Genomic DNA, 18,572 nt, shown 5'->3' on the forward strand with positions numbered 1-18,572 from the left:
AAAGATTACCTCAGCTGCTGAATCTTCATGGCACAAAGAATAAATAAAAGTAGCAATAACATCATGGGTCATATTCCAAGTATAGAATCGGCAGGTAGGTTCCTAGAACCCATGAGAAGGACCAGTGTGTCCACTCTGCTTCCTAGTGACAGCCCAGAGTGGTTGATTCTTAATGGCTTATTCCAAGGCCAAGAATTTGCCTCCAGACTGCAGCTAAATCATCTCCTCTGAAAACGTGTTTGAAGTGAGTTTCACTTTTTCTCTCTCCCCATTTTTTTAATGTGTGTGCTTTGCCATTTTACAGTAAACAGCCAAGAGGCTCAAGCGTGAGGCAGCTCTCTCTGATAAGTAACACCAAACGCACCAAGTGTAACAGCCAAAAAATAGCATGCATGTAAGCCTCATTGGGTATGATTTTTCCTTCAAGTGCTTCAAATACTGGAAGCAAAACAAATAGAATAAATATTACCTTTTCCAGCAAATGTTAATGCAGCTGGATTTAGTTGTGGTCTTTTTATTTGTATATTATAAACCAGCCCATTCCTTAGCAAATTGGCATTTGGGACAGACCACAACCATCACCACAGCTGGTAGTTTCAATGGAAAGACCAAGGATTGAGTTATTGTCTGCGCTTAAATATCCTGTGTATTGGGGAAATTCTATGTTATGCAAGAGGTCAGGCTAGATGATCACAATGGTCCCTTCTTGCCTGGGAATCTTGAATCCTCCTACTATTAGCGATCCCTCCATGTCAGGATTGAGACATACTGGGGGTAAGGAGATGAACACTGCCCCTGTCTTTGCTGTTCCTGTTCTGTTAATAAAGGACTTCACCTTTAGTTAGGCACCAGGAGCTTGGCAGCTTTTCTGAGCACTGAATTTATTGTAGGCCAATGCTGAGTTAAGTGTTAGGAGGACTTTTACTGTGAAATAAATGTTTGTTATATTGGGCCACATTTTTCAAGGTATTAACAAATTTTGGATACCCAACTTCAGACTTCCAGGGCCTGATATTCAAAGCTGCTGAGCGCCTATAGGTCCCATAAAAGCGGCAAAGAATCCTGTGGCACCTTATAGACTAACAGATATATTGGAGCGTAAGCTTTCGTGGGTGAATACCCACTTCATCAGATGCATGTAGTGGAAATTTCCAGAGGCAGGTATAAATATGCAAGCAAGAATCAGCCTAGGGATCACGAGGTTAGTTCAATCAGGGAGGATGAGGCCCTCTTCTAGCAGTTGAGGTGTGAACACCAAGGGAGGAGAAACTGCTTTTGTAGTTGGCTAGTCAGTCACAGTCTTTGTTTAATCCTGAGCTGATGGTGTCAAATTTGCAAATGAACTGAAGCTCAGCAGTTTCTCTTTGAAGTCTGGTCCTGAAGTTTATTTGCTGCAGGATGGCTACCTATAAATCTGCTATTGTGTGTCCAGGGAGGTTGAAGTGTTCTCCTACAGGTTTTTGTAAATTGCCATTCCTAATATCTGATTTGTGTCCATTTATCCTTTTACGTAGGGACTGTCCAGTTTCACCAATGTACATAGCAGAGGGGCATTGCAGGCACATAATGGCGTAGATTACATTGGTGGACGTGCAGGTGAATGAACCGGTGATGGTGTGACTGATCTGGTTAGGTCCTGTGATGGTGTTGCTGGTGTAGATATGTGGGCAGAGTTGGCATCGAGGTTTGTTGCATGGATTGGTTCCTGAGTTACAGTTACTATGGTGCGGTGTGTAGTTGCTGGTGAGAATATGCTTCGGGTTGGCGGGTTGTCTGTGGGCGAGGACTGGCCTGCCTCCTAAGGCCTGTGAAAGTGGGGGATCGTTGTCCAGGATGGGTTGTAGATCACTGATGATGCGTTGGAGAGGTTTTAGCTGAGGACTGTATGTGATGGCCAGTGAAGTTCTGTTGGTTTCTTATTGGGCTTGTCTTGCAGCAGGAAGCTTCTGGGTACGCTTCTGGCTCTGTTGATCTGTTTCCTTATTTCCTCATGTGGGTATTGTAGTTTTGAGAATGCTTGGTGAAGATCTTGTAGGTGTTGGTCTCTGTCTGAGGGGTTGGAGCAAATAGGTCCCATGGAAGTCAGCTGGAGTTGTGGGGGTCCAAATCTCTGAAAATCAGAGCCAAGCGTAGGTAGCCAAATTAGTGACGCTGGAACTAGGTGTCACACTGTCTGAAGTAGCTCACAACTGAGTGCCTACCTCAGGGCAGACTGTCAGAGAACAGGGCAGACACTTCAAACTGGTGGTGTGTTCTAAAATTAGATTTCACCAAGCCAGTAACAAATGTGAACTCCTGGATCACTATGCCAGTCTTATCATGGAGTCACAGACATTCCCCTTAGTCTCTCCAGTCTATCTTGCCAACCAAACAAACTGGACTTTGTGATAAAAGGTCACCTAAACCAAAAATCACATGACATCGGGTTGCTCCCCAGTTCCAAAAGACCAGTCACTTACCCCAAATCAGCTGGTACTCTAGATCTTACACCAAGGACAATGCTGGCAGCCAATTCTATAGTAAACGAACTAAAGGTTTATTAGCTAAGAACAGAAAGTGAGAGTTACTGAGGGGTTAAGCAGATAAAATATATGTACAGGTGAGTCACAGTTTGTAATTCCAAATAGTACTAGAGAGGTAGTAATCTGCCAGTTTCCCAAAAGTCTGTTAGGGCTACTCAGAATAACTCTGGGAATCTCTGTCTTCTCGTTCAGTTATTCTGCCCTGCTAGAATCCAAACAGTGCAGAGATGCAGGATCTTTCCATGAGTCCATACTTATAGCTTCTTCTCACAGAAAACAAGCTGACAGGGTCACTACCCACACGGGTTTTTCCTTTGATGATTGAGAGTGAGGAATGCATTTTGGACTTTGACCTCCAGTCATCACACACCAGGACCACTTGCTTTGAAATTAACACTTTTCTGTTACAGCTCTTCATTTTCATTTCACAAGGCTTCTTTCTTGTCTGATGGGTTATTTCGTTAAAGTGGTATTTCAATTATGTTCTAACAGGATACAGATAAGTAAAAGCAATGCATGTAACATCCCACTAGTTTTCACGAAGTTTAAACACCAAATACCCTTTTATGCATTTAACAATTACTTTCATTATACTCACAGACAAGTGAATGCACCTGGGGCTTCGGCATGAGCTGTCACCTGATCTTCCAGTGTCACGGTAGGCCACAGTGTACAGTGTATGTCAAGAGCGTCCAAGGGATGAACAAAGTGTCTATGCATACACCCAGGCCCTGACCCTGACCAAAATGCCTCTGCATAAACCTAGGCGCTAGCTATGCCTCCCAGAAGGCCTGGCCGAGTAGTGAGGCAAAGGCTGAAGGTAGCTTTATGTCACCCTTGCATGCCCCTAGATTCACGGGCTACTGAGAGCCCCTAGTACCAGCCCCAGCAGGAGCTAGAAAAGCACAAGGAGCTCATTTAGCTTACACAGTCCCAAAGGGAACGCTTGGCAGCCCAGAACAGCCAGAGCACAGAGCAATATGGTCACATCCCCTCCTTCTCCGAACAGATCCCCCTCCCATCCCTGGGCGGATCTAAAAGGAGAGCAAGCATAGCACTGTCACAGTGGCCTATAGCACTTGAGGAATGCCTCTGTACTGGGCAGACTTCCTGGATTATGAGATCCAGCTGTTTTAGGGTCCTTCTTCGTTGCTGGAGCACTGTAAAGAGACCAGAACACAGCCCAGAATCGGTGCCATTGTTATGGTGTGTGTCATTACAATTTCATGTCTAGGAGTCTGGGCAGGGACAGCTGCCATTTTGGTTAGGCAGAGTTGATGCAACATGTTACAGAAGATACCCACACAGCAAAGGAAAGTTTATTAATAGCAATTTAGCTGTGGGCCAATTACAATAAAACTACATCTAAAATTATAAAATGCTAAAATACTTATAAATAAAGATTACAAAGGACATACACCTTTAAATCATATATGATCCCCAGGCTACTTGCCCTTTCCTTTTTTTAGTTCAGACGGAGCAACTGTTCTGGTCACAGTTACATTGTCAGTTCCTACCAAATGGTCTGTTTTCTGAGGAGTCATAGACAAAGGCATCTAGGACAAAAACACAGAAAGCCACTTTGACCTCAAATGGCAATACACATTTCAATATAATAAGTAGTGCGGGATAGGGCTTCCATTTGCCTTAAGCCGCATGGACAGGAGCAGACACATTTCTCTGTGCCAGTATATTACTGGCTTTCTAAGTAAGCTGTCTGCATAGATTGAAAATGGAGAGCTGTAAAGGCCCTTCTTAGATGTGATTATACAACAATCTAAATATCTGGCATACCCACAAATCTTTTTAACAAAAGGGAACCAAGGTGGTATATCTGAAATAGATCTGTTTGCTTATTAATATCCAAAGACACACACTGCTTCCGCTTCCATCAACTGCAAGGTGTGTTTAGCAGGCACCAGTAACTGCCTCCTCCTCTGCACATGGGTACCAGCATCCAGGCCTATGAACTCTTGTTTGCTCTTTATATTTCCTGGAGGTAAATTTACAAAGATGTCTGAGTGGCAGGTGCAGACGAGACAATTGCACATGCACACGCTCTGCGTTGTGCATTCTCAACAGATGGCCTAAATCAGAAAACAAAAAAGAGAATGGGCCTTTGTCATAAACATACAGCTAAGGGTAGCATAAAATCCCTTGTTTACCTGTAAGGAGTTAAGAAGCTCAAATAACCTGTTTGGCACCTGACCAAAAGGACCAGTAAGGGAAGAAGCTCCTTTCAAATCTGTTGGGGGAGATTTTGTTTGTACTTTCTTTGTTTGTGCTCTCTCGGGACAGAGAGAGGGACCAGGCAGGAAAAAACCCCCTCCTAAAACCCTACCTGAAATAAGCATCCAAGATTACAAAAATTGTAAGTAAAGCAAGGAAATGCATTAGATTATCTTTTGTTTTAGCTTGTGAATTTTCCCTATGCTAGAAAGGAGGTTTATTCCTGTTTTTTGTAACATTAAAGTTTTGCCTAGACTGGAATCCTCTGTGTTTTAAATCTTATTACCCTGTAAAATTACCTTCCATCCTGATTTTACGGAGGTGCTTCTTTTACTTTTTTCTTTATAATAAAGTTCTGCTTTTAAGTATCTGATTGGTTTTTCGTGTCCTAAAAACCCAAGGGTCTGGTCTGTGCTCACCTTGTTTACCTATTTGGTTGGTATATTATTCTCAGACCTCCCCAGGAAAGGGGGTGAAAGGGTCTGGGGGGATACTTTGGGGAAACAGGAACTCCACATGGCCTTTTTCCTGAATCTTTGTCTAACTCACTTGGTGGTGGCAGCAATATTGTCCAAGGAAAAAGGAAGAATTTGTGCCTTGGGGAAGTTTTAACCTAAGCGGGTAGAAATAAGCTTAGGGGGTCTTTCATGCGGGTCCCCACATCTGCACGCCAGAGTTCAGAGTGGGGAGGGAACCCTGACAGCCTTCAGGGGTATTTCAGCATGCACAGGCACTTTCAACATAATGGCACAAACTCTGCTGTAAAATGTAGGTGGCCATTTCCATATTAAGGATTTAGAAATGAGTGACATGCTCTGCTTTTACCCTCTGATTTCTGCCAATCAAATTTCTGACGGAAAGAATGGATGGAGCATATTTAGAATATGTATTTTTAAAATGTCACTTCTGCCAACGCGTATTGACGTTAAGAAGTCATACACCAAAAAAACCACCCAACCAGCTGTGACTAAAATATAGCAAACAAAATAGAACAAGTAATCAGAATGAAAATATAGAACAATGTGGATAATTCCCAGCTAAAGCAGTTATGTTAGACAAACATCAGATCCATGTGCTCTCCACTAACACTTATGCAGATAAAAAAGAGCTCGAACCAAAGGGTGTGTTACATGCTCACATGCAAGGGCAACATTTAATCCTTTCCTTCCACCTTTGTTACCTCTCACTCTCCAGCCCTTTAATTTGGTGTGATTTGAGGACTGAAATAAAATTCTCTCCCCGACCCAGGGAGTGAGGTCCCCATGTGTTTGTCCTGATTACAGAGATTACAGTAAGAGTGGGATCCAGCTGGTAAAAATTCCTCATTAGGATGATGAGGATGAAAGTGCAAGACTTGGGTGAAGCCAAGCAGCTGCCTGAACAGAGCTGTTCTCTAGACCAGGAAAGACAGAGGTAGGCAAAGAAGCTGGCAGCAGGCTTATTTATAAATAGATATTTATTGCTTTTTTCATGATTTATGACCCAAAGAAGGTAGCACCATAAATGTGCATGGTGCTTTAAAATACAGATACAGATGGATTCCCTCGCCCCAAAAGCATATAATCTAAGGGCTATATTGTGACTAGCCCTAATGTGGCTAATCAGAGCAGTAAAGGGATCTAAGGCCTCATTTCATCCCCTGGCTCCAGCGCTACTCAGATCTTGGGTCCAGGTCCTGTGCAACACATGGGAGCTGTGCCCTGGATATTCCTCTCATTAAGTAAGTGCATGAGGAAGGGGCAGGGAGAATGGGCAAAGCCCAGATTCTGCTTTGTGCCCCACTATGTGCCAGTGAAAGCGGACAGCCCTGGTAGCAGGGGGGTATCTACTCAGACCATGCAGGAGATGAGCTGACTTTTTGTATCCCTGGGTAGCCTGTGACATCTGGCCTCCCTGGTCCTATCGGGAACACCATAAAGGGACACTGTTCCTATGTAAGTCACTATAACTAGAAACAGAATAAACCATCCCAGTAGGAGGTTTTAGATAGGAGGAAATAGGACACACAGTAATGAAAACAGCTGCTGGTCTCTAGGAGTCCCTACAGTCTCTGTGCTGCAGCTAGACTATCAGGGAAACTCTCTTATCTGCATCTAACAGGGCCAGTGAAAATTAAGCAGGACTATGCTGCTGCTGTCCATAGCTGACTGAAATCACTGGGTCCCAATTCAGCCCTCAATACCTCCATGTAATACCCTGGAAGTCAATGGGAGATGTGTGTGGATAGCTGAGGAATAATTGGTTCCACTCTTCATAACTTCTGTGTAGTTAGCACCTTGGCCTGACTCTTATTTGATTTTGTGCAATTAAGGAGTTGCATTGAGCACCACTTCCAGTTAAAATGCAAAGAACTCTGCTGTACATGCAAAGGAGGGCCGAAGAGGACCCTACTATAGTCTAATAATTGTATTTGTTTTGCTGCAGGGGTGTGCGCAGGAATTTAAATTTGACCCCTTTTGACAAGAAGCTCACTGCGCCCCCCTCTGGCCCCAGGAGGAGCTCGCTGCCCCCACACCCAGCCCTGGGAGGAGCTCAATCTTCCCTCCCTCCACCCTGCCCCGGCCCCAGGCAGGAGCTCAATCTTCCTTTCCACGCTGCCCTAGCCCGGCAGGAGCTCGATCTTCCCTGCCTCCATGGCCCTGGGGCTGGAGAAGTTCTGTGCCCCCGATGATTTGCCCCACCTTGCGCCTGCCCCTGCTTGATAATGATGATAAAACAGATACTGATATGATCTTACTCAGTTTGGGAAATCCCTCCATGTTCATTGAGTCTCCTTATTCACCGTCTTGTCCTTATTTTACACTTAAGATTGATGGCCTATGCCAGACACAGCAGGGTTTAAACCCTAATTTAACACATTTATTATTATTTGTATTACTGTAGAGCCTCGGAGCCCCAGTCATGAGCCAGGACTCCATTGTGGTAGGTGCTGTACAAACACAACAAAAAGACAGTGCCTGCCCCAAGAGCTTACAACCTAAGCATAAGAGACAACAGATGGATACAGACAGATAGGGGGGTACAAGAAAACCAAGAGACAATACTGGTCAGCATAACAAGCTGTGGTCTCAGCACACCAGCAGCCTAGCAATTGTCATGAGCTCCCCAAGCAAATCTTTGTGACAAAGGATGTTATCTCCACTCTTTGATGCAGATGCTGGGCCAAAATCAGCTCTCAATTACACTACTGTAACTCTGTTTCATCTCCTGTATTCTATTCCTGGGGAGAGAAGATTTTAAAAGCATATCAAATTAGCCTTTTTTTGTGTCTGGCAAAACACTAAAAAAGCCACTAAGTCACATCTTAGATCTAGATCGTTTACCCTAGTTCAGCTGAGGGCATCGCAAATATAAACAAGGTCTGAATGAGCTCTCCCCTGATGGCCACTGATGAGCTGGGGGGAAGGCTTCAGGACCAGACTATGTTTACATGAACAACCAAAGGCTATGGCTACACTACAGCTTAAGTCAACATATGTCACTCAGCGGTGTGAGCCAGTTGCGTTGGCAGCAGAGCTGAGGCATTGCTTGAAGTTTCTTCCCCCAGGCGGGAGGTGAACTCACGTGAAATGCACCTCCGGACTCTGGGTCTTCGCTGAACAAAGACAGCAGCTGTGAGCAGGGTGCGGTGGAGGGAGAGGGGAGTGGTGTGTTAAAGGGATGTTTGTTTGTTAGGGCACGTCTTCACTGGCAACGTTAAAGCGCTAACGTGGCTTGTGTAGTCGCAGCAGAGTGCTGGGAGAGAGCTCTCCCAGTGCTCAGAAAAAAACCACCTCCATGAGGAGCGTAGCTGCCAGCACTGAGAGCGCGGCTCCCAGTCTGTACTGGCACTTTACAGCTCTGAAACTTGCAGTGCTTGCGGGGGGGGGTTCACACCCCTGAGCAGGAAAGTTGCAGCGTTGTAAAGTGCCAATGTAGACAAGCCCTTAGACTCTCACACCACAAGGTGAGAAATGAAGGCAAAGGACACTGCCCAATGTAGTCTGGGGTACATTTAACAAACACAAATGGACGGCTAAGTTTCTGTGTTAACCCACCTCTTTCTTCTCTATTTCTTTCAGTGAAGGGAGGTTTTAAACCCTAATACGGAGAACAGTTATTATTGAGTCACTCGGATAACCGTGAAACTGGTTTACTGCTCCAGTCAGGCTGCTGCACTCCTTGTATTTAAATGTGAGGATTGTAACAGTGAGTAGTGACTGTCACTCTTTACTCCCTTCATGCACCAGTGAACTGTGCTTATGGCAGCACCAAACAATTAAACAGATTAACCTAATTGCTAACAAAGCACAACTCACTTTATCCTTATGGACTCTCCAGAGCTGAGTCATACTCAAACCATAATCCAACTACTGGGAAAAAAAAGTCATGTTTCTTCCTTCCCTTCACTTGGCGCTCCAGGCCAAATTCTCCTGAGTAAAGAGGCTCTGTGCTGTGTGTCCTGTGCAAGGACGGGGTGGGGAAAACAGCATCTCCAGGGGGGCTGTGGCTGCTACTGTAGCTAGCATGTGCCCACAAACTGTGCAATATTTGGGGGCAGTGGATCTGTGCTGTGCTTGTCCTAGTTGGCCACATTCCTACCACTCCCTGAGCTGCTCATAACATCCCCTCTCTTTTGCAGAGAAGTAGGGACGGGGCAGGGAAATGGGTTTCTGTTTGCCAGTCGCCTTAAGCAGAGGAAATGGAACACTTCTGCCTTGTGCACCTATAGAAGGAACCAAACGATGTTGCCATCAGTGTCTGAATTTAATCTTTCCACATCCATCTCCAAACTAAGCTCGGCCTTTCTGCGGATTCATTATGGTACATATGAATCTATTTGATCAGCTACCTTTCCCTAGAGATACTTTACACTTAATGAGAATCTCGTTGGAAGGCACCGAATTGCTTTGCAAATGCTAAGCTTCACAACAACCTTGTGAGGTATTATCATGTGCATTGCATTATAAAGGGATAAACTGAGACTCAGAGTGGTTATATTATTTGCACAAAGTCAATAGCAGAAGTGGAAAGAGAACCCCCGAGTTCTACTCAACCACTCCCTTCCTAAGTAGTACAGCAATAAACAATAACCATGTATGTATTATCAGGGTACTGGTACATGCCTCTGCTACATTTGACTAATGCTTTCACTCACCAATAGCCTACTGATGCACCTCCTGGTGTAGCTTATTCATATTTGAGTATGTTTAATAATTTAAATAGTAAACTCAGTAGGACAGGGACATTGTTTATTTCTATGTCTGGGAAGTGCCTAATACACTCTGGGAATTATATGAAAATGGTAATGGGATTCCAAAACAGGAATATTGAACAGTTGGGAATTTAGAATTATAAATGATAAAGGGCAGGGGATAGTTTAAATCTAATCACCTTTCTCCTCTTACTCCCTCTGGCTGCCTGTATTATCCCTGTCTCTTAATTCACTTTCTCAACCCCCCATTTAGTATAAGGGGCACAGGTTGGTTGGCTGGGTTTAAGTTGTTGCGGTTGTTGCTGATAAGGTCAATGCTAGGAGCTGGTGTACAGGTACAGAATCATCAAAAAGGCCCAGCCAGAATGTTGCTTTGGAAATGCTCTAAAAAAGTGTCAAGCATTTTCTTACCATACAGTAATTCTTTTCCAGTGTAGGGTCCTATGACAACGTAGGGAAACTGACTGTACAATTTATTAATTCTATGTGACATTATGAATTCTTTATATGTATTATGTATCTTTACCAGACTGTAGACTCTGTTTTGGATATGGGGTTCTTTACATTCTTTGTTTTCCTATTACCTACATGTTGGATTAAAATTCCAAAAGCAAATGGCAAAAGAATAACAGAAGAGGGTCACTGACTTAAGTGCCCAACCATTGAAACTGCTGTAGACAAAACACTGGATCCCAACTAGGAGAACTAATTTATCAGGGGAGAGCTTGCCTAGCAATGAAGTTACCTGATAAATATCTGGGATCACCTAAGAGGCTGATACAGAAATCACCTGACAGAGGGACTGGAAGACCATAAAGAGTAGAAGCTGGTTTTGGTGGGGTTTTTTGGTTGTTGTTGCTTTTTGGTTTTGTTGGGGTTGGGTTTTTTTGTTTGTTTTTTTGCTCTTTCCCTGGCCATTTTTTACTCTCTTAAGATGAGGGAAGCTGCTACAGGAGCTGGATGAACCGGGCAGTGGGGAGGACCCTTCCTACCTGAACACAGATCCCAAAGGACTCCCAAGATAAGGGTGAGCTATAGTGAGAGGAAGTGTGTGCACGGTTTTGCTTTTTTTTTTTTTTATGCATCTGTGTATTTCTGGGGTGATGAAGTAAAGAGCAACGTGTTTAGTTCTGTGCAAAGTGTCTGTCTGTTACATGCTACAGGTACCTGAGAGAGCTAAACCATAACCCAGAAGGCTGATACTTTTAATGGGCTTTTGGAAGAGGATGCGTTTAAGCTACAGAGGAATTTGATGGATCAGCATTGGTAGCATGGGCTGGGTAGCTGGACTGTGTGATAGCAGCTATCAGGAGGGGGTACTAGACAGAGTTGTCACTCTGACAGTGTCCCAAGGAATCCCAAGCGTAGGACAGTGCCTGGGGTCTGTTCAAAATCCATAGGCTTAAAACACCTGAGTATCCAGAGGCTGGGATTCCCCCACGGCAAAGTGGTGGGCTGCGGACAGGGAGATTATGACCAGATCTGTGACAAAGGCCCAGCCAGAGTGTGGCTTTGAAAATGTGTGCCCCATGCTAGGCTCCAAATAAGTATCAAGCATTTTCTTTTCTTACACTATAGTAATTTGTTTCCAGTATTGATTGTTTAGGTTCTATCTTGCAGCTTTTACTCCCTGTGAATAAAGGCTGCAGGATCGGGCCCAAGTTATTTGGGAGACTGACTGCCTCTCTATGGATCAACAGAACAACTGTAACACTAGCCGCAGCAGAGCAAGCTTTTCCCAGAATGCTGTGCCAGAATGCCTGTGCTGTGGGCTAAGGCTACATCTACACTGGGCACGAGACGCGTAGCTTATCAACTCCCATAGACACACTCACGCTAGGTGTCATCGAGCTAGCATGCGAACAGTCGTCGTGTAGCGATGGTAGCACAGGCAGTGGTGAGCAGTGGCATGGGTTAGCTCTGCCGAGTACATACCCAGGAATTCCAGGCAGGGTTGTACTCGGGGTGGCTAGCCGGTGTCGTTGCTCACCACGGCTCATTAAGAGCTCATGCAAGGACATCTACATGAGCTAGGAACCATGCCCCAAGCTCCAAGTGCAGACATAGCCTAAAGGTAAGAGGGTAGTTCATTCTCCGCTTATTCAGGCCTCTCTAGTGAGCCTATCAACAACTACACCAACGAATGCCAACCAAGGTGATTTTTTTTTTAATTTGTCTCTTGTCGATTAGGATTGGGAATGAGACCACCAACTCGTTTCACATGAGCCACTAAACAGCCAACAGATGGTAATAACTTTCAGTCACTGACAATATGGATTCAAAGCAGAAATATGGAAGTGAAAAACGATTCCATTGGCCATTTCTTGAACCATTCCTGGCTTTACTAATCCTAATACTGAATAGATTAAGGGCTTGGGCTCCTAAATCATCTAGGTGCCTTTGAAAATTTTATCCCATATTCCTTCTGGTTTAAATCCATTGAAGTTAATGGGGTTTCACAGGGGACTGAATCTAGCCAAATAAGTGTCAGTAGCTAGGAAGATTTAACTTTGATGTTCATTTTTTCTCTCTGTGGAATTCTAGTTAGAATGAGTGGCTTATTATTGATTTAAATATATTATTGCCTAGTCTTCCGTTTCATTGCTCATGTCTGGGTTCTAGGTATTTAGAAATCTATATAGCTAAATTATACGGTTATATTATGTAGTTGCATTAATCTTCCAGTATATTATATAGTGTGGAATAAAAAAAGGCATTTCCTAGCAAAGATAAGATGTTAATGAATGGTAAAATAGGCATTAATTTATTATCTACATCAAATCTATCTTTTTCAGCTGGTATAATTGCTATAATATGTAATGTATGCATATGAAACAGTTATTATAATGACAGGTTTCAGAGTAGCAGCCGTGTTAGTCTGTATCCGCAAAAAGAAAAGGAGGACTTGTGGCACCTTAGAGACTAACAAATTTATTTGAGCATAAGCTTTCGTGAGCTACAGCTCATGCTCAAATAAATTTGTTAGTCTCTAAGGTGCCACAAGTCCTCCTTTTCTTTTTGCAGTTATTATAATATAAATACAGAATTGAGACAGTTCTAGTCACCATCAATCTATAGCACACTATTTAGAAATAATTTATGGACTGTAGTTGTCTATTCCTCCTTTTTCTTTTTTTAGATTAAATGTACTGAAGGGGAACACAATTTAATGAACATGGAATTGATTTCATGTCAGCTAATTTTACACAAGTTAATATAATGGTATTAATGAATTGCCTGGTCACCCCTTGCTGTTGAGTTGTATTGTAGTCTCTCTTCAAATTGCTTAGTATTCTACAGGGAGTAACTATTTAATTGTTCAGAAAGTGACATGACCTACTGAAAAATAATTAAATATCTAAAAGGTGATTGCATGCTTACAAGGGGAGATAACGAATCGCTTGTTTCCATTAAATCGCTTGTTTCCATTTGCTCATACAAGACTCGAGTTCAAAGGTCAAATCCTTCTTTTATAGCAGGGATCGGCAACCTTTGGCACGTGTTTCACCAGGGTAAGCCCCCTGGCAGGCCGGGCAGGTTTGTTTACCTGCCGCGTCTGCAGGTTCGGCCGATCGCGGCTCCCACTGGCGTGGGCTGAGGAATGTGCTGGTCACTGCTTCCTGCAGCCCCCATCAGCCTGGAGTAGCGAACTGCAGCCAGTGGAAGCTGCGATCGGCCGAACCTGCGGACGCAGCAGGTAAACAAACAAACCGGTGCTTACCCTGGCGGGCCACGTGCCAAAGGTTGCCGATCCCTGCTTTATAGGCATTCATGGCCTCAAACACATCAGCACAAAGGCCTGGAAACAAAGTGACTCCGCTCTACCCTTGTGGAATAGATCTGGAGTGACAGTATATATAGGAGCACAGAGGGAGAGGGATTCTAAGCTGGTAAAGTAGTGGTATGTCCAGTGGGTCTGCACCTGGCATGGATCCACTGTTTCAACATACCAGGGGACACAGAAACTGGCCCTGTCCACTACTTCTCACTTATCTTTCAGATGTAGCTTCAGAGCAGCTTTAAAAGGGCTAGTAGTGAGGAGTAGAATCCTTAGCCCCACTGTATTCCCCTGAATGCACAGCTCATTTCTTCAACTAGTTTGAGTGCACAATATTTATTTTTTCCTCAGACCATTTTTCTCCTCTTCCCCCAATGATGATTCATTACAAACATGTTGTTAGCAAAACTTGTGGAAGCTTGTGGCCAGTGTATTAGAAATAGAACCATCTTCCTTTCCAAACGCTAACCTGACACAAATAGGTGCCCTGCATATGGAATATAATCTGGGCTTCAGTGAAGTAATACATGAGAGATGACTTTGGCTCACTGTATTTACTGTTCTATTAGAATTTTTCTGACCCACTCTCTACTCTCTTTTTCCCTCTGTCAAAATTTTCCACTTCCAACCCTATTCTTTCATTGTGAAGTAGGTAAATACATTTCTATAGGCCAGACTGATACCCTTAATTGCATTGAATAGTACTTTATAATCAGTCAATGGGATTAGCAGAGTAAGGTAATACATCAATCTGGCTCCATTCAACTGAATTTCTGATAAAGTCGGTATTCTTATGCCACATCAATCATCGTGATATGTGAGAGCTTCTGAATTCCAATGAGAGCTCACTATGCATCCTCATTCATTCAAATTACTCACCAAAGGAGCTTGAGTAATCTATAGGAGTGGCTATGTGGAAGTGATATGGAGGTGGGCGTTCTGTTGCTCACTGGAATCCAGACACAAAATTACATTTTATTTGTACTTACTTGAGGAGTGAAAGCAAAGATTCCTGACAAAATGGTGGATGTGGTCTTTCCCTATTATGACAAAGAAACCGTGAGCACAGGGAAATGGCCAGGAAGCTGCTGGCAGTGCAGTTTAAGAACAAGAAAGCGTGTGTAATATCATCTCTCTGCTTGGTCATCTGGTGCATGAGTTACAAAACCTCTGGACCTCAGTGATGTCTCTTGAGTTCTAAAAACCTACATAATTTAATCTGAGTCAGTTGCCACATCTGAACTGACTCAACGTCTCTTAAATAAAATGGAAATACCTATAATTCCTCAGGAAATTAGAGCACAATTAGGTAGTCCTATAGCAGAGGGGAAAAAAGAAGCCATAAAATCTCTGGGCTCTGGAAAAGCTCTGGGTGAAGACGATTTTCTAATAGAATGTTATAAGCTCTTTTAGTCTCATTTGGCTCCTAATCTACTGAAATGTTTTTAGAGATGTAGAGGAAAAGGGTTTCATTGCAGCATTAATTGCAGCCTAGATTTTTCTTACCTCTCTCCCCACCAGAAAACTCAATGATGGACCATTTGCAATAATTAAATTACAGGCCAAAATCCTTTGATTAATATGAATATAAAGACATAGACTAAAATATCATCCAGAAAATTCCAGAACAGTACCTTTTCTGGAGAATATTTTAGCATCTAATCTTGAGGTTCACATTAATCAGAAAAGGTGCTACAGAATCTATAGGCCTATTATAATTTGCTATTTTTAAAATTCTCAAGTAATCATAAAAATAAAACCCAACAGCCCCTAACTGGGCTGCACCCACCCATAAACAGCAGCTGACTTCTTTGTTTACCCAAAAACCATTTAGTGCTCTGCCTACTCCTCTGCCATACTACTATAATTGTATCCTTAATTTTTGTCTTGTTGCAAGTCTGCTGGAAAGCCAAGTGTGCGAGTCCTCATTAGCAGCAATTCATATGTAAATGGTTTAAGATGACATAAACAAAGTTTTTTTAAAAAAAAAGTTGTCCCAAAGACTTGCAAACATTGTGAAAGCTATTGCTCATCCTTCTCGGGTGTGATGATGGCTCAGCTGGGGTTATGATGCTTGGTGAATCTACTGTGCAGCGTGACGGATGCAGAGCACCCTCTCCATGCTATTTCCTTAGATGCTGGAGAAAGCATTTGACAAGAGAATACTTATCTCCAAATGCTATTATGCCACAGTTGCAGTATTGGAGGCACCTGAGTTGTAGCCTCATTAGCATAAGAGCAAGGGGCTGCTGGCAGGGTATTCTTCATTAGGTACAGGAGCTTTTGAAAGCATGTCTTCCCCTTGGTCTATACAGTGACCTGAATTTATTAATTTCCATGTGCATTGCAAGACTCATCTTTTCTACCCTGACCATAAAGAAATGGGTAGTGATGGAGTGGGAGTCTGGTGGGGACCTCATCACTGCTAAGGCAGAATAATTTTCCAAATTCATGGAATGTGTGTCAGGTGTGTTGCTCTATTGATACAAAGATGTATAAGGTAACTGTTAATGGTTTGTGTTAGAGTCCACATTTGATGAAGTTGGTGTTGCTTTTTGAGTACCTGTTGGAGCTGGGAATGAAACCCTCATGGACCGCTGGGGAGTGTCATTGATAGCTTTGTAGGCAATATGAAGGTTGAAAGGAACACACAATTCTTTCCCTTTATTTCCATACTTGTAGGGTGTTGGATGAATCGACATGAATCATCAGTTCATTCCAGCAAAAGTATTGTGATAACCACTGAGAAATTTGGGCTCCTATCCAGATTTTTAAAAAGTAGGATAAAAGCAAGGATACTCCTATCCAGTGGCGAAAACCTATGTTAAAACTGATGGCATCCAAAATCTCCATTGATTTTGATTCTAATGGGGAGTTTTGCTTTAAAAACTAATAGGACCACATGGATTCAGATTTAACCCTTAAAATTTTTAATAAATGGCAGATACATGATCCTGGAAAATGTAAAGTCAATCATGAGTTAATATCTCCAACTCCTTTTGGGCAAATCCTCTTTTGTAATTGGAAAAAAGATCTCCAATAGGAAGGTGCTAGAAATACATCAGACAGGACAGAGATTCATCACCTCTGATCCATGGAGCACTTGTTGGTCACATGGTGCAGGTTCATCATGTTTCCAACTGAGAGAAACAGAACAAACATGAGGCAGAAATGAAATGCACAGGAAAAAGAGAGAACCACATTCTTTAGTCTCGCTGGCTGTACTGAGTGCTAGACCAGATGTGGTGAGTGCAAAGATTGCTTTAAGTTACTTTTGCAGAACCCTGATCCTTGGCTGGCTCAGCACTGGACTAGGCTCACAACAGAGATTCATGTAGTCTGAAGGCTGCTGAAAACTGTGCCAGATAATGACTGGGGAAGACTGGAAAGATGGCCTAAAATGTGTAAGTATCAAAAGCATAGGAAATAACATCCTAAACACATCATAGTGCTCCCATTTATGCATCTGGCCTATGATACAGGGAATTTAGCAGTAAGAATAAAGACATGCCATATCTGCATTAAGAGCTGCCACAGTGAACAAAGAAACTATTGAAATAGGAGTGATAGTAAAACACAACAAAATGAGATAAACAAACACTTAAAAGACAGCCCTGGCACAAAGCTAAGGTAAAGAATGGGTGGGGTGGGAATGGACCAAGGAGTCAACTCACTGTGTAAGGCTCTGAGGCATCTATTGACATTCAGATCTCCAGCTGCCCCCTGCTGTGCAGGCAAGGTACAACACTGAACGCTGCTGGAATATTTTTTTTAAAAATCCCCAAACCTAAAGATTTCTCAAGCTGCAGTTGCTAGACATCCCCCAAGACGGAAATGCTATTAAGGTATCTTCAAGTCGAAGTAATTAAGAGTCCTGTTGTGCAAGAAGCTAGGGCCTTTGCTGAAGTCAATGGGAGTGAAGGCTCCTCAAGATCTCACTGGAGGTGCTAGATGCCCTACTAGAAAAAGCCCCAAGTTAGCAAATTATTACACAACGGATTTAAATACTACAGAACACACTCAGTAAGTCCATATGTGTGTGCATGTGAGTGATTCCTTTAGACTGCTATTGCCAACAGCAGCAGCCCTGCAAAAGTGGTTGGAAATAAACTGTAGACTCTGCAGTGTGGAGGATAAGCAAATGAATCACATTGAAATGAAGTAGCAGCTGTCTTTGTGGAGAGGATTAACAAGAACAGGTTTGGCCACTTAGGAGCTGTCCATCTCCTTTCAGAGCCTGGGGATTCTTGGCCTGATGACAGCATGAGTTTATGAGTGAAGCCAGAGAACACAAAGGTAGCTACACAATTCTGTTCAAACATTAAAGTGACATTTGCTTGTGTAATGCTGTAAATCATAAACAACCTGGATTGATTTCATGTTTAAAAGTAAGAACATTTTCTTAATACAAATAAAATAAAAACTACTCTTCTCTTCCCCTGGCAGCAAAATTATGTGAGATGCCCAAATTCATCTTCACCCATTTTTGAAAAAAGTTTACACCAATTTGATGCACTAGCCTGACTCATATGGATCGTTTGCAAAGCAAGGAGCAGGGCTATTACATGACTCCAACGTAAGTGCTCCTCTCCACTTGTCACTGCTCAATTTGATGGGGACTTTGGAGAAGCAAATCAAAGAAGAATGCATGAAGTGCAAGTGCAGGCAGGAAAAAGATGGCACATGGAATATCCCTACACACACAAACATCTATGTAGTTGCTAATGACACCTGCACAAAAATTCCACGTGGCAGACAGACCATACATAGGGACAGAGGTCAGGGAGTGGAAGAACCGGAGAACAGATGCTCTTAGCATATGTTCTCCAACTCTGTAAAATATTCTGGT

General features: G+C 43.0%; 1 protein-coding gene across 3 annotated transcripts in view; it reads right to left on the bottom strand.

Annotated features, from left to right (window-relative positions):
* Positions 1–2,004: 2,004 nt before the first annotated feature.
* Positions 2,005–18,572, bottom strand: part of ADAT2 (adenosine deaminase tRNA specific 2) — a 36,506-nt gene continuing 19,938 nt past the window's right edge. For 2 of the 3 annotated variants that reach the window (XM_037894909.2, XM_043543071.1), the window contains exon 6: positions 2,005–4,609. In XM_037894909.2, coding sequence (XP_037750837.1) covers positions 4,431–4,609 — 179 coding nt within the window. In that variant the 3' untranslated portion in view covers positions 2,005–4,430. The remainder of the gene's footprint in view (positions 4,610–18,572) is intronic. The other variant, XM_037894914.2, reaches the window with a different exon arrangement.

Source organism: Chelonia mydas, chromosome 3, assembly GCF_015237465.2.
Source record: "Chelonia mydas isolate rCheMyd1 chromosome 3, rCheMyd1.pri.v2, whole genome shotgun sequence".
In the NCBI taxonomy this organism is placed as follows: domain Eukaryota; kingdom Metazoa; phylum Chordata; order Testudines; family Cheloniidae; genus Chelonia; species Chelonia mydas.